At 38.0% G+C, this 22,270-nt stretch overlaps 1 protein-coding gene across 1 annotated transcript in view; it reads left to right on the plus strand.

The window, feature by feature from the left end:
* TBC1D12 (TBC1 domain family member 12) overlaps positions 1 to 22,270 on the plus strand; it is a gene marked incomplete at its 3' end in the record, with an annotated part of 94,817 nt that overhangs the window by 52,192 nt on the left and 20,355 nt on the right. The window contains exon 3 of the mRNA XM_079705189.1: positions 18,500 to 18,615. Coding sequence (XP_079561315.1) covers positions 18,500 to 18,615 — 116 coding nt within the window. The remainder of the gene's footprint in view (positions 1 to 18,499; positions 18,616 to 22,270) is intronic.

Here is a 22,270-nt window from a genome sequence, read left to right on the forward strand (position 1 = left end):
GAATGAATTGAGAGTTTTTTTCTTCGTCTCCATTCTAAAAGAATTTGTGTAGAATTAGTATTTTTTCTTCCTTAAATGTTTGATGAAACTTGGCAGTGAAATTATCTAAGCCAAGATTTCTCAACCTCAGTGCTACTGATATTTTAGGTCTTGTAATTTTTGTTCTTGGGGGCCTTTCCTGTGCAGTGAAGGATTTAGCAGCATCCCTGGCCTCTGCGCAGTAGATGCCAGTAGCATCCCCTCACAGTTGTGGCAACCAAAAATGTCTCTAGATGTAGCCACATATTCCCTGGGTCAAAGTCTACCCCAGTTGAGAATTACTGACATAAACCAAGTATGCAGGGGAGACTTCCCTGGTGGTCCAGTGGTTAAGACTCCGCACTCCTAATGCAGAGGGCCCAATTTCGATCCCTGAGCAGGGAAGTAGATCCCGCATGCTGCAATGAAGATCCTGAAGATCCCACATGCTGCAACTAAAAAAAAAAAAAGATACTGCATGCTACAACGAAGCTCCTGCCTGCCACAACTAAGACCCGGTGTAGCCAAATAAATAAATAAATAAATATTTTTAAAAAGACGAATATGCAGGGGTTTTCGTTGTTATTGTTGAATAGGTTTTTAATTATAAATTTACTATTTTAATTGATATAGGGGTATGACATTTTCTATTTTTTCTTTTTTTTTCCCACATCTTTATTGGAGTATAAATGCTTTACAATGTTGTGTTAGTTTCTGCTGTACAACAAAGTGAATCAGCTATATGTATACATATATCCCCATATCCCCTCCCTCTTGAGCCTCCTTCCCACCCTCCCTATCCCAGCCCTCCCTCTAGGTCGTCACAAAGCGTCGAGTTGATCTGCCCACTAGCCATCCAGTTCACATTTGGTAGTGTATATATGTCAATGCTGCTCTCTCACTTCGTCCTAGCTTCCCATTCCCCCCCTGCATCCTCAAGTCTGTTCTCTACATCTGCATCTTTATTCCTGCCCTACCACTAGGTTCATCAATACTGTTCTTTTAGATTCCATATATATGTGTTAGCATATGGTATTTGTTTTTCTCTTTCTGACTTACTTCACTCTGTATGACAGACTCTAGGTCCATCCACCTCACTACAAGTAACTCAATTTTGTTCCTTTTTATGGCTGAGTAATATTCCAATGTATATATGTGCCACATCTTCCTTATCCTGTCGATGGACATTTAGGTTGTTTCCATGACCTGGCTATTGTAAACTGTGCTACAATGAACATTGTGGTACATGTATCTTTTTGAATTATGGTTTTCTTAGGGTATATGCCCAGGAGTGCGATTGCTCAGTCATATGGTAGTTCTATTTTTAGTTTTTTAAGGAACCTCCATAGTGTTCTCCATAGTGGCTGTCAATTTACATTCTCACCAACAGTGCAGGAGGGTTCCCTTTTCTCTGCATCCTCTCCAGCATTTATTGTTTCTAGATTTGTTGATGATGGCCATTCTGACCTGTGTGAGGTGATACCTCATTGTGGTTTTTTGTTTGTTTGGTTTGTTTGTTTGTTTGTGTTTTTTTGTGTGTGGTACACAGGCCTCTCACTGTTGTGGCCTCTCCCATTGCGGAGCACAGGCTCCGGACGTGCAGGCTCAGCGGCCGTGGCTCACGGGCCCAGCCTCTCCGCGGCATGTGGGATCTTCCCGGACCGGGGCACAAACCGGTGTCCCCTGCATTGGCAGGCGGACTCTCAACCACTGTGCCACCAGGGAAGCCCCCTCATTGTGGTTTTGATTTGCATTTCTCTAATGTTTAGTGATGTTGAGCATCTTTTCATGTGTTTGTTGGCCATCTGTATGTCTTCTTTGGAGAAATGTCTATTTAGATCTTCTGCCCATTTTTCTATTGGGTTGATTTTTTTTTGATATTGAACTGCATGAGCTGCTTGTTTATTTTGGAGATTAATCCTTTGTCAGTTGCTTCGTTTGCAAATATTTTCTCCCATTCTGAGGGTAGTCTTTTCATCTTGTTTATGGTTTCCTTTTCCTTCCTGTGTAAAAGCTTTTAAGTTTCATTAGGTCCCATTTGTTTATTTTTGTTATTATTTCCATTTCTCTAGGAGGTGGGTCAAAAAGGATCTTGCTGTGATTTATGTCATAGAGTGTTCTACCTATGTTTTCCTCCAAGAGTTTTATACTGTCTGGCCTTACATTTAGGTCTTTCACCCATTTTGAGTTTATTTTTGTTTCTATTTTTTCTTGAGTCAGACTTGGTTAACTTACGTCTTTTAAGAGATTTTTACATTTCACCTCTGTTGTTGGATTTATTGGAAAAAATTGTTAATAATATTCTCTTTTTATCCTTTTAATGTCTACTGGTTATGTGATATGGATACAGATTATCTCTCATACATTCCTGATTTTAGTAATTTGTGTCTTCTTTTTTTCTTGATCAGTTTTGCCAGAAGTTATCAGTTTTACTGATCTTTAAAAACATATACCTCTTTTGTTTCACTGATTTTTACCTCTTTCTCTGTTTCTATCTCATTTATTTTTGGTCTTTATTATTTACTTTCCTCTTGGTTCAAATTTGTTTTTTCTAGTTTTTCAAGGTGGATCATTGATTTTAGACCTTTTATCTTTTTAATATGTGGATTAAGCTATACATTTCTCTCTAACTATGCTTTAGCTGCATTTTACAAGTTTCAGAATTTTCATTTTCATTCAATTCAAAATGTTTTCTCTGTTATTTCTTTTGTCATGATTCTTTGGAAGTGTGTTGTTTTAATTTTCAAATATTTTAGAATTTTCCCATCCCAGATGTTTCTGTAAATAATTTCTAATTTAATTCCATTATGCTCATACAGTATACATTATGAAATTTTAGTCTTTTTCAATATATTGAGACTTATTTTATGTCCTAGATATAGCTTGTCTTAGGGAATGTTCCTTGTGTCCTTGAAAAGAATGTGTATATTCTGCTGATGTTGGGTTAGTGTTGTATAAATGTCAATTAGGTCATGTTAGATAATAGTGTTGTTCAAGTCTTGTATAATTTTGCTGATTTTCTATTTGTTCTGTGAATTACTGAGAGAGGAGTAATAAAGTGTCCACCATAATCTACTTGGCTATTTCTCCTTTTGCTCTTTTTTTTCTCTTTTTGTTTTGAAGCTTCGTATTTATGTCTTCTAGATGAATCAACCTTTTTACCATTAATGTAATGTCTTTTTTGCCCTGGTAATGGTTCTTATTATGAAGTTTTTGTCTAAATTTAATTTAGCCACTGAAGCTTGCTTTCACTTAGTGCTTACATGATATTTATTCTTCTATCCATTTACTTTTTATCCATCTTCATATTTAAAGTGTTTTTTTTGTATGTAGCATATATTTGGGTCTATGTAGGCAGTCTAATACTCTCTTCTTTTTAAATGGAGTGTCATTTATTGGTATGACTTGTTTTAAATTTACTATCTTGCTATTTCTTTTCAAATTGTCCCATCTGGTCTTTGTTTCTTTTTATCTCATTTCCTGCCCTCTTTTGGATTAAATGAGTTTTTCAGTACTCCATTGTATCTCCACTGTTAGCTTATTCAATATACCTTTGTTTTAGTTTTTCAGTGGTTGCTCTTGGCCAACAGTTCTCAAACGTTTTATTTTTACAACTGCTTTGGATTCTGGGTATGAACGATCTCAAAGAGTTCTTGTTTATGGGGATTGTCTGTCAATTACTACTGTACCCAGAATTAAAACTGAAAGGATGAAATATTTATTAATTCACTTAAAAAGTGAAGTTGGCCATCCCTTCCCCCCCCCCCTTTTTTTTAAACTGTGAGTGCATGTCATGAAGAACACAGTGATTAGTAGTACAGTTTGGTGTCTCTGCCTTGATTTGTGCTAGGGCATCAACAGTTTTATTCAGTATTGCTTTAGCAAAATTAGTGCTGATGTCAACACATTGACAAACTATTAGCACTATTAGGACTATAGTTTTGACTTTGCAAACCTCATGAAACCATCTCTGGGACACTGTTGAGAACTGCTGCAGTAGGGCTTATGATATTTATCTTTATCACAATCTATGCTCAAATAATGTTATACCACTTTGAGCATAATGTAATAACCTTAGAACAGTATACTGCCTTTACCTCCCTTCTGATTTTGTGCTGTAAGCCCCTCAGTACACTGGTATTATTTTTGCTTTAAATAGTCAGATATCCTTTTAAAAATGACTTTTATATTTTTGTCTCTATTTATGTCTTTTCTAAAATGTTTTCCATATTTACTGTTTTTGGTGCTTTTTATTTCTTTGTGTAGATTCATGTTTTCATATGATGTATTCTTTCTGCCTGAAAGATTTCCTTTAAAATATAGAGCAGGTCCACTGACAACAGATTCACTCAGGTTTTGTTTGTCTGAAAACATTTTTATTGTGCTTTTATTTTTCAAAGATAGATATATCTTTTTGGTATAGGATCCTAAATCAACAGGCTTTTCCCCCATTATTTTATTATTTTTTTCTTCCAGCGATTTAAAGGTTTTTCCATTGTCTTCTGACTTGCATAGTTTCAGGTGAGTCTGAACATTCAGGTCTCTCCTGAATTTTTTATGTATTCAGTGAAGACTTTCCATTCTGGTTGGTGGGAATATGAATACTTCTCAGCCATGGGTGAGCTCTGGAAACTCTTTTGCTTACCATCCACAGTAATTGTTCTTTCCCCGGAAGTTGTTTTTTCCCCAGCCTTGTAGTGTTTCGCCTTACACATGTGCAGTTTGGTATTCAGCTAAAGACTCAAGAGGACTCCTGTGCAGATTTCTGGAGCTCTTTCTCAATGGAGTGCTTTTCTGCTACTCTGGCCCACAAATTCTGGCCCCCCTTGACCATTCCAACTAACAGCCAGGCTTTCTTCAAGTTTTCCCTTCCTGCACTGGATGTCCAGAACTTCCCCCATGCATAATAATGGGATGATCGATAGGCTCACCTTGTTTGTTACCCCTTTGGGATCCCAGAGGTTGTTTTCAGCAAGAAAGTTGGTATGAATTACCCAGTCCACCAAGTGGGAATCTACCTATCTTTCTGAAGAATGTTTTTGTCCAACATGTATATATTAGTTTTAGGAATGTAGATGAAAACCAAATACTTACTTGTTTCTAATTACATATTCAATTCACATATATAATAATGTATTAAGAAATAGTGTCATTTTATTCAGATCTGTTTGCATACATCTTTGATGTCAGTACGTTCAGCATCACTGACCACTTTTGTGGTCTTTAACCCCAGAGCACATCATCTTCACTTTCGTCAAAGTTGTAGGAGATATAGTGCTTTTTAAGTGTGTTATCTTGTTACTAAAATTTTGTCTCAAGCCAGAGGTTTCCAGATGCATTACATTTTTTCTTTTATTCTATAAGTATAAAATTATGATCTCTACAACCTAATCTCTTACTGTATTGTTCTTTAAGGTAATGTTTAAAAGGCTCTTTATGATAGTTTGCAATTGAATGGTTATACCTCCGGGAATCCTTCATTACTTTGTGTCCATTTTCTTCCTTTCCTTCTCCAATTTAACAAAGCCAAAACAAAAAAAACCTATTAAAAAAAAAAAATCACCTTCCAGGGGCTTCCCTGGTGGCGCAGTGGTTGAGAGTCCGCCTGCCGATGAAGGGGACACGGATTTGTGCCCCGGTCTGGGAAGATCCCACATGCCGCGGAGTGGCTGGGCCCATGAGCCATGGCCGCTGAGCCTGTGCGTCCGGAGCCTGTGCTCCGCAATGGGAGAGACCACAACAGTGAGAGGCCCACGTACCGCAAAAAAAAAAAAAACAGCCTATTAAAAAAAAATCACCTTCCAGGGACTTCCCTGGTGGTGCAGTGGTTAAGAATCTGCCTGGGGGAGCCGGAGGAAGATGGCGGAAGAGTAAGACGCGGAGATCACCTTCCTCCCCACAGATACATCAGAAATTCATCTACACGTGGAACAACTCCAACAGAACACCTACTGAACGCTGACAGAAGACCTCAGACCCCCCAAAAGGCAAGAAACTCCCCACATACCTGGGTAGGTCAAAAGAAAAAAAGAATAAACAGAGACAATAGGATATGGACGGGACCTGCACCAGTGGGAGGGAGCCGTGAAGGAGGGAAGGTTTCTACACACTACAAGCCCCTTCGAGGGCGGAGACTGCAGGTGGCGGAGGGGGAAAGCTTCGGAGTAGCGGAGGAGAGCACAGCAACAGGGGTGTGGAGGGCAAAGCAGAGAGATTTTGGCACAGAGGATCGGTGCCCTCAGGCACACACCAGCCCGAGAGACTTGTCTGCTCGGCCGCCAGGGCGGGCGGGGCTGGGAGCTGAGGCTCGGGTATCGGCTTTCAGTCGGAGCGCAGGGAGAGGTCTGGGGCTGGCGGCAGGAAGAGACCCTGAAGGGGTTAGTGCTAGCCCGGAGGGAGTCCGGGGAAAGGGTCTGGAGCTACCGGAGAGGCAAGAGACTTTTTTCCCTTTTGTTGCCTGGTGCGCGAGGAGAGGGCATTCCCCTCCCTCCCCTCTGCCTGAGTGAGCCAGAGCCCCCGAATCAGCGGCTCCTTTAAACCCGTCCTGTCTGAGCGAAGAACGGACGCCCTCCGGCGACCTACGCGCAGAGGCGGGGCCAGGTCCAAGGCTGAGACCCGGGAGCTGTGAGAGCAGAGACAGGGAAATCTCTCTGTGCAGCCTCCGAGGCAGCGGATTAAAGCTCCACGGTCCATTTGATGTGCCCTGCGTCTGTGGAGTACATGAATGGACAGCGAATCATCCCAAATTGAGGAAGTGGACCTTGAGGACAAGATTTAAGACTTCCCCCCCCCCCTTTTTTTCCCTCTTTTTACAACGAATTATCTCAAATTAAGGAGGTGGACTTAGCAAGATTTCAGACTTTTCGCCCTTTTCCTCTTTTTACAACGAATTATCCCAAATCGAGGAGGTGGACTTGGAGAGCAAGATTTTTGATTTTTCCCCCTGCTCTCTTTTTGTGAATGTGTATGTGTAATCTTCTGTGTAAGATTCTCTCTGTATAGCTTTGCTTCCACCATATGTCCCAGGGTTCTTTCGGTCCGTGTTTTTTTTCAATAATTACTTTTTAATTTTAATAACGCTACTATATTTCATACTTTATTCTATTGTACTTTACCTGCTCTTTCTTTTTTTCCTCCCTTCCCTTCCCTTCCTCCCTCCCTCCCTCCGCTCCTCCTTTCCTTCTTTCTTTTTCTTTCCTCCATCCCTCCCTCCCTCCCACCCTTCTTCTTTCCACTTTCTTTTTCTTTCCTTCCTCCCTCCCTCCCTCCCTCCTGTCTTTCTTTCTTTCTTTCCTTCCTCCCTCCCTCCCTCTCTTCTTCCATTCACTCTTCCTTTTGCTTTCATTCCTCCCTCCCTCCCTCCTTTCTTTCCTTTCTTTCCATCCTTCCTCCCTCCCTCCTTTCTTTCTTTCTTCCTTCCTTCCTTACTTCCCTTCTTCCTTTCTTTCAATCTCTCTTTCTTTCTTCTACTAATTATTTCTTTCTACTTTTTCTCACTGTTATTCTGAGCCGGGTGGATGAAAGGCTCTTGGTGCTGCAGCCAGGAGTTAGTGCTGTGCCTCTGAAGTGGGAGAGGCAACTTCAGGACACGGGTCCACAAGAGACCTCCCAGCTCCACATAATATCAAGCAGCGAAAATCTCCCAGGGATCTCCATCTCAACACCAGCACCCAGCTTCAGTCAACGACCAGCAAGCTACAGTGCTGGTCACCCTATGCCAAGCAACTAGCAAGGCAGGAACACAACCCCACCCATTAGCAGAGAGGATACCTAAAAACATAATAAGGCCACAGGCACCCCAAAACACACCACCAGACGTGGACCTGTCCACCAGAAAGACAAGATCGAGCTTCAACCACCAGAACACAGGCATTAATCCCCCCCACCAGGAAGCCTACACAACCTACTGAAACAACCTTAGCCACGGGGGACAGACACCAAAAACAACGGGAACTACGAATCTGCAGCCTGCAAAAAGGAGACCCCAAACACAGTAACATAAGCAAAATGAGAAAGCAGAAAAACACACAGCAGGTGAAGGAGCAAGATAAAAACCTACCAGACCTAACAAATGAAGAGGTAATAGGCAGTCTACCTGAAAAAGAATTCAGAATAATGATAGTAAAGCTGATCCAAGATTCTATTTCCCAGATCCAAAATCTTGGAAATAGAATAGACAATATGCAAGAAACAGTTAACAAGGACCTAGAAGAACTAAAGATGAATCAAGCATCGATTAAAAACACAATAAATGAAATGAAAAATACTCTAGATGGGATCAATAGCAGAATAACTGAGGCAGAAGAACGGATAAGTGAGGTGGAAGATAAAATAGTGGAAATAACTGATGCAGAGAAAAATAAAGAAAAAAGAATGAAAAGAACAGAGGACAGTCTCAGAGACCTCTGGGACAACATTAAACGCACCAACATTCGAATTATAGGGGTTCCAGAAGAAGAAGAGAAAAAGAAAGGGACTGAGAAAATATTTGAAGAGATTATAGTTGAAAACTTCCCTAATATGGGAAAGGAAATAGTTAATCAAGTCCAGGAGGCACAGAGAGTCCCATACAGAATAAATCCAAGAAGAAATACGCCAAGACACATATTAATCAAACAGTCAAAAATTAAACACAAAGAAATCATATTAAAAGCAGCAAGGGAAAAACAACAAATAACACACAAGGGAATCCCCATCAGGTTAACAGCTGATCTCTCAGCAGAAACTCTACAAGCCAGAAGGGAGTGGCAGGACATAATTAAAGTGATGAAGGAGAGAAACCTGCAACCAAGATTACTCTACCCAGCAAGGATCTCATTCAGATTTGATGGAGAAATTAAAACCTTTACAGACAAGCAAAAGCTGAGAGAGTTCAGCACCACCAAACCAGCTTTACAACAAATGCTAAAGGAACTTCTCTAGGCAAGAAACACAACAGAAGGACTATACCTACAATAACGAACCCAAAGCCATTAAGGAAATGGGAATAGGAACATACATATCAATAATTACCTTAAATGTAAATGGACTAAATGCTCCCACCAAAAGACACAGAGTGGCTGAATGGATACAAAAACAAGACCCATATATATGCTGTCTACAAGAGACCCACTTCAGACCTAGAGACACATACAGATTGAAAGTAAGGGGATGGAAAAAGATATTCCATGCAAATGGAAATCAAAAGAAAGCTGGAGTAGCAATTCTTATATCAGACAAAATAGACTTTAAAATAAAGACTATTAGAAGAGACAAAGAAGGACACTACATAACGATAAAGGGATCGATCCAAGAAGAAGATATAACAATTGTAAATATTTATGCACCCAACATAGGAGCACCTCAATACATAAGGCAAATACTAACAGCCATAAAAGGGGAAATCGACAGTAACACAATCATAGTAGGGGACTTTAACACCCCACTTTCACCAATGGACAGATCATCCAAAATGAAAATAAATAAGGAAACACAAGCTTTAAATGATACATTAAACAAGATGGACTTAATTGATATTTATAGGACATTCCACCCAAAAACAACAGAATACACATTTTTCTCAAGTGCTCATGGAACATTCTCCAGGATAGATCATATCTTGGGTCACAAATCAAGCCTTGGTAAATTTAAGAAAATTGAAATTGTATCAAGTATCTTTTCCGACCACAATGCTATGAGACTAGACATCAATTACAGGAAAAGATCTGTAAAAAATACAAACACATGGAGGCTACACAATACACTACTCAATAATGAAGTGATCACTGAAGAAATCAAAGAGGAAATTAAGAAATACTTAGAAACAAATGACAATGGAGACACGACGACCCAAAACCTATGGGACGCAGCAAAAGCAGTTCTAAGGGGGAAGTTTATAGCAATACAATCCCACCTTAAGAAACAGGAAACATTTTGAGTAAACAACCTGACCCTGCACCTAAAGCAATTAGAGAAAGAAGAACAAAAAACCCCCAAAGTTAGCAGAAGGAAAGAAATCATAAAGATCAGATCAGAAATAAATGAAAAAGAAATGAAGGAAACGATAGCAAAGATCAACCAAACTAAAAGCTGGTTCTTTGAGAAGATAAACAAAATTGACAAACCATTAGCCAGACTCATCAAGAAAAGAAGGGAGAAGACTCAAATCAGTAGAATTAGAAATGAAAAAGGAGAAGTAACAACTGACACTGCAGAAATACAAAAGATCATGAGAGATTACTCTAAGCAACTCTATGCCAATAAAATGGACAACCTGGAAGAAATGGACAAATTCTTAGAAATGCACAACCTACCAAGACTGACTCAGGAAGAAATAGAAAATATGAATAGACCAATCACAAGTACTGAAATTGAAACTGTGATTAAAAATCTTCCATCAAACAAAAGCCCAGGACCAGATGGCTTCACAGGCGAATTCTATCAAACATTTAGAGAAGAGCTAACACCCATCCTTCTCAAACTCTTCCAAACAATATCAGAGGAAGGAACACTCCCAAACTCATTCTACGAGGCCACCATCACCTTGATACCAAAACCAGGCAAGGATGTCACAAAGAAAACTACAGGCCAATATCACTGATGAACATAGATGCAAAAATCCTCAACAAAATACTAGCAAACAGAATCCAACAGCACATTAAAAGGATCATACACCATGATCAAGTGGGGTTTATTCCAGGAATGCAAGGATTCTTCAATATACGCAAATCAATCAATGTGATACACCATATTAACAAGTTGAAGGAGAAAAACCATATGATCATCTCAATAGATGCAGAGAAAGCTTTCTACAAAATTCAACACCCATTTATGATAAAAACCCTGCAGAAAGTAGGCATAGAGGGAACTTTCCTCAACATAATAAAGGCCATATATGACAAACCCACAGCCAACATTGTCCTCAATGGTGAAAAACTGAAACCATTTCCACTAAGATCAGGAACAAGACAAGGTTGCCCACTCTCACCACTCTTATTCAACCTAGTTTTGGAAGTTTTAGCCACAGCAATCAGAGAAGAAAAGGAAATAAAAGGAATCCAAATTGGAAAAGAAGAAGTAAAGCTGTCACTGTTTGCAGATGACATGATACTATACATAGAGAATCCTAAAGATGCTACCGAAAAACTACTAGAGCTAATCAATGAATTTGGTAAAGTAGCAGGATACAAAATTAATGCACAGAAATCTCTGGCATTCCTGTACACTAATGATGAAAAATCTGAAAATGAAATCAAGAAAACACTCCCATTTACCATTGCAACAAAAAGAATAAAATATCTAGGAATAAACCTACCTAAGGAGACAAAAGACCTGTATGCAGAAAATTATAAGACACTGATGAAAGAAATTAAAGATGATTTAAATAGATGGAGAGATATACCATGCTCCTGGATTGGAAGAATCAATATTGTGAAAATGACTCTACTACCCAAAGCAATCTACAGATTCAATGCAATCCCTATCAAACTACCACTGGCATTTTTCACAGAAGTAGAACAAAAAATTTCAAAATTTGTTTGGAAAAACAAAAGACCCCGAATAGCCAAAGCAATCTTGAGAACGAAAAACGGAGCTGGAGGAATCAGGCTGCCTGACTTCAGACTATACTACAAAGCTACAGTAATTAAGACAGTGTGGTACTGGCATAAAAACAGAAAGATAGATCAGTGGATCAGGATAGAAAGCCCAGAGATAAACCCACGCACATATGGCCAACTTATCTTTGATAAAGGAGGCAGGAATGTACAGTGGAGAAAGGACAGCCTCTTCAATAAGTGGTGCTGGGAAAACTGGACAGGGACATGTAAAAGTATGAGATTAGATCATTCCCTAACACCATACACAAAAATAAGCTCAAAATGGATTAAAGACCTAAATGTAAGGCCAGGAACTATCAAACTCTTAGAGGAAAACATAGGTAGAACACTCTATGACATAAATCACAGCAAGATCCTTTTGGACCCACCTCCTAGAGAAATGGAACTAAAAACAAAGATAAACAAATGGGACCTAATGAAACTTCAAAGCTTTTGCACAGCAAAGGAAACCATAAACAAGACCAAAAGACAACCCTCAGAATGGGAGAAAATATTTGCAAATGAAGCAACTGACAAAGGATTAATCTCCAAAATTTATAAACAGCTCATGCAGCTCAATAGCAAAAAAACAAACAACCCAATCCAAAAATGGGCAGAAGACTTAAATAGGCATTTCTCCAAAGAAGATATACAGACTGCCAACAAACACATGAAAGAATGCTCAACATCATTAATCATTAGAGAAATGCAAATCAAAACTACAATGAGATATCATCTCACACCAGTCAGAATGGCCATCATCAAGAAATCTAGAAACAATAAATGCTGGAGAGGGTGTGGAGAAAAGGGAACACTCTTGCACTGCTGGTGGGAATGTGAATTGGTACAGCCACTATGGAGAACAGTATGGAGGTTCCTTAAAAAACTAAAAATAGAACTACCATATGACCCAGCAATCCCACTACTAGGCATATACCCTGAGAAAACCATAATTCAAAAAGAGACATGTACCAAAATGTTCATTGCAGCTCTATTCACAATAGCCCGGAGCTGGAAACAACCTAAGTGTCCATCATCGGATGAATGGATAAAGAAGATGTGGCACATATATACAATGGAATATTACTCAGCCATAAAAAGAAACGAAACTGAGCTATTTGTAATGAGGTGGATAGACCTAGAGTCTGTCATACAGAGTGAAGTAAGTCAGAAAGAGAAAGACAAATACCGTATGCTAACACATATATATGGAATTTAAAAAAAAAAATGTCATGAAGAACCTAGGGGTAAAACGGGAGTAAAGACACAGACCTACTTGAGAATGGACTTGAGGATATGGGGAAGGGTAAGGGTAAGCTGTGACAAAGGGAAAGAGAGGCATGGACATATATACACTACCAAACGTAAGGTAGATAGATAGTGGGAAGCAGCCGCAGAGCACAGGGAGATCAGCTCGGTGCTTTGTGACCGCCTGGAGGGGTGGGATGGGGAGGGTGGGAGGGAGGGAGATGCATGAGGGAGGGGATGTGGGAACAGATGTATATGTATGACTGATTCACTTTGTTATAAAGCAGAAACTAATAAAAAAAAAAAAAAAAAAAAGAATCTGCCTGCCAATACAGGGGACATGGGTTTGAGCCCTGGTCCAGGAAGATCCCACATGCCACGGAGCAACCAAGCCCATGCACCACACTACTGAGCCTGTGCTCTAGAGCCCGCAAGCCACAACTAGTGAGCCCGCGTGCCACAACTACTCAAGCCACCGCGCCTAGAGCCCATGCTCTGCAACAAGAAGTCATAGCGGTGAGAAGCCCGCGCAGCGCAACAGAGTAGCCCCCACTTTCCACAACTAGAGAAAGCCTGTGTGCAGCCACGAAGACCCAATGCAGCCAAAAATAAATAAATAAATAAATAAAATTTATTTTTAAAAATTATAAAAAAAAAAAAATCACCTTCCAAACTAGTGTTGACTGAGATAGTTTCAGGATAATGCACCTTCTCCAAATAGTGCTTTGCTGTTCAAATTAATAGAGAGAAAGCACCCATAAAATGAGATGTTGTTAAGCAAATGTGCTTTCTCTTTTCAAAGAGATTATTTTGAGGAAAAACATCTTTTTCGTTTATGTGAATCCAGTATTTCTTTGCCTTGGAATTGTGAGTAGTTTTTTCTACTTTATGTTTGTGGAGATGACAGCAATTGCCTACCATCTTTTGATCAGACTTAGAATTAATTGCCTGTTTGACTCAAATTTTCTTACAGTAACTAGAATAAATTATCCTACAGATATTTGTCAGCCTGCCCCTAGCGCTGGTTTCATCTTCTGTTCTAGTCACCCCAGTTTAAGTAAACATTCCATAGAACAGTATTTTGAGTGGAAGATGAAGAATAAGTTAAATTAAAAAAATAAACAGGCTTCATTACAATACCCCATAAAAATACGTTCCCTTAGTTAAAAGAAAAACTAAATGCCTCTTCACCTTTGGTAGGTAGCTCCCAACAACTCATGAAAATAAGTCAGTTAAAACTGACCTTTGGAATTCCCTGGCGGTCCAGAGGTTAGTACTGTGCGCTTTCACTGCCGAGGGTCTGGGTTCAATTTCTGGTTGGGAAACTAAGACCACACATGCCGTGCAACATGGCCCCCAAAAAAAATAACCGAACAACAACAACTGACCTTTGTTGGCAAGAAATGAGGTAGATCGATGTGATATTTTCAAACAGTGATTTGCTATAGCTAGCATTATTTACTGATTTCCTTGGACTATGATATTTCTAATTGTTTTTTAATATTGTAAAGTATCTTTATAACTTATAAAATTATCAAATTTTTGTTCCTTATTAAACTTCTGTGGAAGGAATATACAGGGGATTTTTATGACATGACCCACATGGATTTAAAGTGAACATGACTTCAGGAATTTCTCCCATGAGATATTATTTGGTTGTATTTTTAAATGAAGTCTTATTATGTATATCAACTGCTTATCAATAACTTGAACACTATTTTCTCTCTCTATTGCCTTCGAGTCATTTAAGAATTATGTGATTTTCCTCACCTATAGGGATAGGCCCTAATTAACTTTAACTCATTGATAAAGCTTATTTTTCAGGTCATTGTGATTGCGTGTTGAATGGGGTGTTTCCTGGGACCTTCCAGGAAGGATGCTTTCTTTGTATTTTGTGAGAGTTATTATTAGAAGAGCAGCTAGAGGATCTTTGAAAGTTATGCTATGAGGATGTGACAACTGGCTTTGCTACAGTCGTTTCTCTGAGCAGCAAGCCAACCTCCAGATGAAGCCCACACATGGAGGAGGGCATAGCTGAGAGTAGTAGAGAAGTGGAGTCTCTGATTGGTGCTGTGAGCCTCTTGGTCAAACAGAGACCACAGTTAGCTAAATATATGGAATATTAGTTCTGTGGCCTGATACATTTGCCTAAATGTATTTGATATCACTTTGTGATTAATTTTGAAAGTACTGATATTAATATTTTACTATTTCTAATATAATTTGTAATTTTAATCACGTTAGAAGAGCACCGTAAGTTATTTGGCAAATATTTAAGTCATTAAACATGTATAAATCTATCCTACTTTCAGATAAGTATGGATTGATATCATGTTTTAAGCTTTTAAAATAATTATTCTCTAAAAATTTAAAGCATTTTTATGCTAAGCATCTGTGATAGAAAATACTAGAATACAACTTCTTTCCTCTCTCATGTGAAAAATATTTGAGTGACAGTTCTGTATAAAGCTCATTTGTAAGGTAGATACATAAATAAATGATATTTATGTACTTTTGTCTTACCTTTCATATTAAACGTGTACTTATTTAGTTAATTTTTAATAAAAGACTTTTCATTTTTTGTTCAGACTTTCAGTGGCTCTCCATTTTGTTCATCATGAATTCCAAATGTTTTTGCCAGTGAAAGGCCCCATAATTTAGCCTATACTTTATTTCTCATCCTTTTTCATATTCAGTGAGATTAATGCGTTTCCCTAATCCGTGCCTTTGCTTGCTCCCCCTGGCATGTTCTTTCCAGTCCTTTCTGCCTATGTAATTAATACCTATCATTTTTGCCCCAGTTCTGATCCCAACTCTTCAGTAAAATCTTTGTGAGTTTTCCACCGTGACTATAAAATAATCTCTGTTACAAACAAACTACTTTATTTCTTGTAAGAAAAGTCAAACAGGGCTTCCCTAGTGGTGCAGTGGTTGAGAGTCCGCCTGCCGATGCAGGGGATGCGGGTTCGTGCCCCAGTCCGGGAAGATCCCACACGCCACGGAGCGGCTGGGCCCGTGAGCCATGGCCGCTGAGCCTGCGCGTCCGGAGCCTGTGCTCCGCAATGGGAGAGGCCACAACAGTGAGAGGCCCGTGTACCATGAAAAAAAAAAAAAATCAAACAGTACTGAATAATTTAAAGTAAGACAAATGCAATTCATTTCTAGTCTAAGCCTCCAGAGGAAAACCCCTTATAGTTCAAATTCCTTGATATTTTTCTATGTAAACTTGAGCATATATGACTTATTTGGTTATCACTTCTTTTGACTACCATATTGGAGAGTATAGTTCTATAGGCTTAATCATATTTGTTTGATTCTTCTTTTGGCAAGAATACTTCAAGAATGATGCTATGTACTTCATATTGCATCAGGAAACACATACTATCTGGTGGTCTTTTAAAATAATGTTTAGATGGATCAGTGATTGAGGTATTGTTAGCTTGATCTTCCCATTTTAAAGTTCCCCATCAGCCTCTCACTGAATGATTTCATCTATTTCATTATTTTAAATTGTCATAGATAGTTACTTGACTGTCTGCTAATACATAGTAAGATAATAGATCATTAAAAGGCCAAGCTCTGGAGCCTACCCTGCCTGCAATTTATGACCTTTGGCAAGTGACTGCACATCTTTGTGCCTCAGTTTCCTCTACTGTGAGTTAGGTGCCTCACAAGGTTGTTTCAAGGATTAAATGTGTTAAGTGTTTAAAACAGTGCATGGTACATTGTGACAGTAAATGCTAGCTGTTATTAATATATTGATTTAGAAGTTTTGGAGGGTGGGATGAATTGGGAGATTGGGATTGACATATATACACTAATATGTATAAAATAGATAACTAGAACCTGCTGTATAAAAAAATAAATAAAATTCAAAAAGAAAAAGAAGTTTTATTTTGCTGTCTATGTACTGGCATTTGTTTGCATGGAACATGCTTTATTGGATAGTATTCATTGCATTCTGTCTGGCAGTGAGACCTGGTCAAATTGTAGGAAAACAAAGTGCTGTTTAAGTGATAACAAACCTCATATGTATTTAGCATCTATGGTTTTTAATAAGAAAAACATTAGCAGAAACGGGGATTTGTTATACTTGAGTTTGTAATGAAGAAAAGAAACATTGATCATAATTACATGTATATCCTAGATATTAGGAAAGAAAATTTCAAAAGAGAAAAAGAAATGAGTGACTCCATGGCTTTTGACACTGAAAGGCTATGCAGTTCTTTGAAATGGGAATTAATAAAAATGAACATACACAGTTCTAAATAATTTGAGAAAGAAGTCTCTAAAAATCCAGTGCAGTCATGCAAAGGAACTCTCAGATTAACAGCATAGATTTAGTAGATGGAAAGGGAGATGTAAAACTAAAGACAGTTATAAAACAATAGTATAAACCATTATAAACAGTGGCAGGAACAATAAAGTAGGCTTGAAGTTTATAGAAAATGACTAAGACAACATAAACTTTTTTAATGTGATATCAAATAAGATGAATCTTCAACAAGATTATCAGATTTTTAAGAGGGATGGAATCATCAGTTCATATTTTGCAACTGTCAGATTCAGTAGGGAGAAACAGTCTTTGAGTTAGAAGAGATAATAATATTAAAAGATTTATAGGCCATGGTAAGAAAGCAGCTAGTTAGTAAGTGAAACATTTGACCACCTTAAGTACATTTAATTTTCTTCATTTAAATTAATGTCTTCTCTAGAAGCCGGTGGGCTCGCATATCTACTCATGAAATCACTGAGTAATCTTTGAGAATGTCATGGCAAATACATTTGTTTTCTGGAGATGATCAAACACTAGCTTGACTTTTTTTTTTTAGAAAGGGGAAAATGTGGGTTCTGGAAATTACAAGCCATAATCTTGTTACTGATCTTTTGCAAATTTCTAGAAATAAATTTCAGCAGAAGCTGGTGAACATTTATGAAAAAATGCTCAAATGTGGAAATTTAAATGTGTTCACCAAAAACATATCATGTTAAATTAACTTCACTTCTTTTAAGAGAATTATCAATTCAATTGAATGAGAAAAATACTGTAGTAACAGTCTTTTAATTTTAGTGAAGTATTTGACAGTCTTTGGCTGTATTTTTGGATAAGATATGTTAGTGAATTATTGTTTCAATTTAGAGTAATTAGGTAGATTTATAGGAGTTAGATTCAGAGTAGGTTGAAATCCAAAACCAGTGTTTGATTAGAGGTTCAGTGTCACCCTTGAGAGAGATCTTCAGAGCATTACAGCAAGATTAACTATTTCTTGTGTCAACATTTCCATCATTGATCTTGGCTTGAACGTTTAGAAAGTAGGGTGATCTGCTATAGATTATTAAAAGCTGGACTTGGATAACTGATACCATAGAAAGTAAGCAGGAATATCTTTCTAAAACCTTACCTAATTAATCTAGTACATTTATATCTTCCCCTCTTTTAACATACTTTCATACTTTACATATAATATAAATTCATAGTTTATATTGCTTCAGGGGGGAAAAAGTGACTTTTTTTGTCTACCTGATCTTTTTACCAAATTAATGTATGAATTGTATACCTTATTATAGCATAATATCTTTAATGATACAGATTTAATAATACAAACTACAAATTGGAAAAGTTAGTTGCTGCATATGTATATTTTTGTCTACTCTAGGAATATGAAGCACGAACAGGGAGAACCTGTAAACCACCACCTCAGTCTTCAAGACGAAAGAATTTTGAATTTGAGCCACTCTCTACCACTGCCCTGATTCTTGAGGATCGACCATCGTAAGTATTTTAGTGATCATCAGGCACACTGTTTGAATTTTAAACTTTAATTTTTCTTATTACTATTTCATTTAAAAGATATCAAGAAATTAGATAAAGAAATGGATTTGTTAGAGAAAATTATTTTTAATCCCAGAGATGAATCCTAACACTAATATGGAAGAATTGTTGATCTCCAAGATTTATGCATATTTTCTAGAAATCTCTATGACCCAGTGTATGAAACATAAAACTTTGGCTTTTTATATCTGTTCCTATTTCAGCCTTCCTCTGGCTTATCTTTTTTTTTTTTTTTAATTGAAACATAGTTGATGTACAGTATTATGTTTCAGGGGGAAAAAAAGTGACTTTTTTGTCTACCTCATCTTTTTACCAAATTACTGTGTGAATTGTATATATTCTGTATTATAGCATAATATCTTTAATGATACAGATTTAATAATACAAACTGAGGGCTTCCCTGGTGGCGCAGTGGTTGAGAGTCCGCCTGCCGATGCAGGGGACGCGGGTTCATGCCCCGGTCTGGGAAGATCCCACATGCCGCGGAGCGGCTGGGCCCGTGAGCCATGGCCGTTGAGCCTGCGCGTCCGGAGCCTGTGCTCCGCAACGGGAGAGGCCACAACAGTGAGAGGCCCACGTAACGCAAAAAAAAATAATAATAATACAAATAATAATAATAATAATAATAATAATACAAACTGAGAATTGGAAAAGTCGCTGCATAAGTATATTTTTGTCTACTCATACTACTACATAATGATTTGACATTTACATACATTGTGAAATGATCACAATAAGTCTAGTAACCATCCCTCCCGATACAAAGTTATTGCAATATTATTGACCATATTCCTTATGCTGTATATTACATCGCTGTGGCTTATTTATTATATAACTGGAGGTTTGTACTGCTTAATCCTTTTCACTTATTTTGCCAATACACCCCCCCCGCCTTATCGTCACGTGATAGAGCAGTTATTTTTCTTTTCTTGACATTTAATATGCACTTATGATGTATTTGTCCTTTTTGCCTTTTATGCCATGCAACTACTGACTGTCAACCAGTTGGTTTACTGTTATTAAGAATATATTCTTTTTTAAAATATTTATTTATTTAGCTACATCGGGTCTTAGTTGCGGCAAGTGTGATCTTTTGTTGCAGCACGCAGGTTCTTCATTGTGGCATGCGGGCTGCAGAGCGCACGGGCTTGGTAGTTGCAGTGCGCGGGCTCTCTAGTTGTGGTGCACGGGCTTACTTGCCCTGCGGCATGTGGAATCTTAATTCCCTGACCAGGGATCGAACCTGTATCCCCTGCATTGGAAGCTGGATTCTTTTTTTTAAAATAAATGTATTTATTTATTTATTTTTGGCTGCATCAGGTCTTTGTTGCTGCGTGCCAGCTTTCTCTAGTTGAGGCGAGCCGGGGCTACTCTTCATTGTGGTGTGCAGGTTTCTCATTGCAGTGGCTTCTCTTGTTGCGGAGTATGGGCTCTAGGCGCGAGAGCTTGAATAGTTGTGGCACACAGGCTTAGTTGCTCCGTGGCCTGTGGGATCTTCCCGGACCAGGGATTGAACCTGTGTCCCCTGCATTGGCAGGCAGATTCTTAACCACTGTGCCACCAGGGAAGTTCCTGGAAGGCGGATTCTTTACCACTGGACCACCAGGGAGGTCCCTCACCTACATAATCCTTTAAGAGTAAGGCTTTTTCCTTTCTTTCATGTCTTTGTTGACTTCTTCAGCCTTCAGTGAATTCTTTTACTTTCTGAATGCTTTTAAGACTTTCCTTTACGTGATTTTCATAAATTAGATTATGGTTGCTTTGGTATGGTTTTCTCATGTTCCATCTGTTTGGGGTTCATTGAGCTTAATGCGTCTGTGCATTTATAGTTTTGTATCGATTTTGGAAAAATTTTAGCCTTCGTTTCTTCCACAGTTTTTTGTTCTGCCCTCCCTCCTTTCTTCTGAGATGTCCATTAAACATGTTACTTGATATTTTTCCATGTCCCATAGCTCATTTGTGGGTTTTAGGGGGTATTCTTTCTATTTCATTTTGTATAGTTTTATATTATTATATCTTAAAGTTCACCTATATTTTTTTCTTCTGCAGTATATAATTTGCTGTCAATCCCATCTTTGAATTTATCATTTTAGAAATTTTCATCTGTAGACATTTGATTTGTATCTTGAGTTTCTCTTATCATGCTCCTGCTTTCTTCTACCTTCTTGAGTATATTTATAACAGCAGTTTTATCGTCCTTGATTTATAATCCTGTTATCTGACATTTCTGCACTATTTCTGCTGATTGATTTTTCTTCTCATTATGGTTTGTGTTTTCCTGTTTCTTTACATCCCTGGTAATTTTTATTGGATACCAGCTGTTGTATTTTTACATGGTTGGATATTGGACTTTCTTGTATTCCTTTAAATATTTTTTTGGTTTGGTATGCAATTAAGTTATTTGGAATTGGTTTGATCCTTTTGATATAAGCATTGTTAGGGTGCTTCCAGAACAGCCTTTAGTTTAGGGCTAATTTATCCTTACTGAGGCAATACCCTAAGGACTCTGTCTGATACCCTGTCTATTAGGAGGTCTTTCTACTTTGACGGGTCAGTCCAGTGTGGTTTTGAGATTGTTCTGCCTATTTCTTGTGTTTCTTTCCCTGGCCACCAGAGTTTAATCACACGCGTGCATAGATCAGTGTTCAGGCAAAGCCTCTGCAGCTCCCTTCTCTCTGGTACTCTGTTATGCATATTCTGGCTGTCTTGGACTCCCCAACTTCAAACTCTGTTTCCTCAACTCAGCAAGACTGGTGGGCTCTGTTTTGGCACTCTCTCCTACCGCTGAGACCTGGAAACAGGCTGTAAGGTCAGGCATTTACAGGGTTTCCTTGTTTATTTCCTTTCTCATAAGGACCACTGTCTTGTGCTGCCTGTTGTCCAATTATCTTAAAAACTGTTGTTTAATATATTTAACTCATTTTTCTAATTAATTAAGACAAGAGGATAAACCTGATCTCTCTTATTCCATTATGGCCTGAAACAGAAATCTTAACCTTTATTCCTCCCTGCTACAGCATACCTGAGGAATCTGACTAACTCAAGAAGAGAAGAAGTAGAATGTATAATTTGAAAGTTTGTCGCATACCTTTTCCACCTAGTTGTTGAAAGTAATTTAAAAATCTAATTCCAAAAACTGGACCTTATTATGACATATTTGGATATGGTAATATTCAAATGTTTTTCTTCTTGCATAGTCATGTATCTAAATCACTGCCTCTGTGAAGCCTTTGATTTTATAAACCAAAATATGGTATATGCAAGTAACTGATTATCAAATTTTTATTCAGAATGGTATCTTAAATCTCTAGTAAAGTGGAAAGCATTTTGTTATAAAAATATACCTGCACTTACATTATGATCTAGGAATTCTGCTCTTAGGTATTTACCAAGAGAAATGAATGCAGATAGCCACACTTGAAATGAATATTTATAGTAGTTTTTATTCATAGTAGCACCTAACTGGAAACAATCTAAATGTCCATCCACATATATAAATGGAACATTATTCACCAATTATAAGGAATACATTGCTAATACACAGAACAACGTGGATGAATATCAAAAATATGCTGAACCATAAAAAGAAATGAAA

The sequence above is a fragment of the Hyperoodon ampullatus genome (assembly GCF_949752795.1).
Source record: "Hyperoodon ampullatus genome assembly, chromosome: 1".
NCBI lineage: Eukaryota > Metazoa > Chordata > Mammalia > Artiodactyla > Ziphiidae > Hyperoodon > Hyperoodon ampullatus.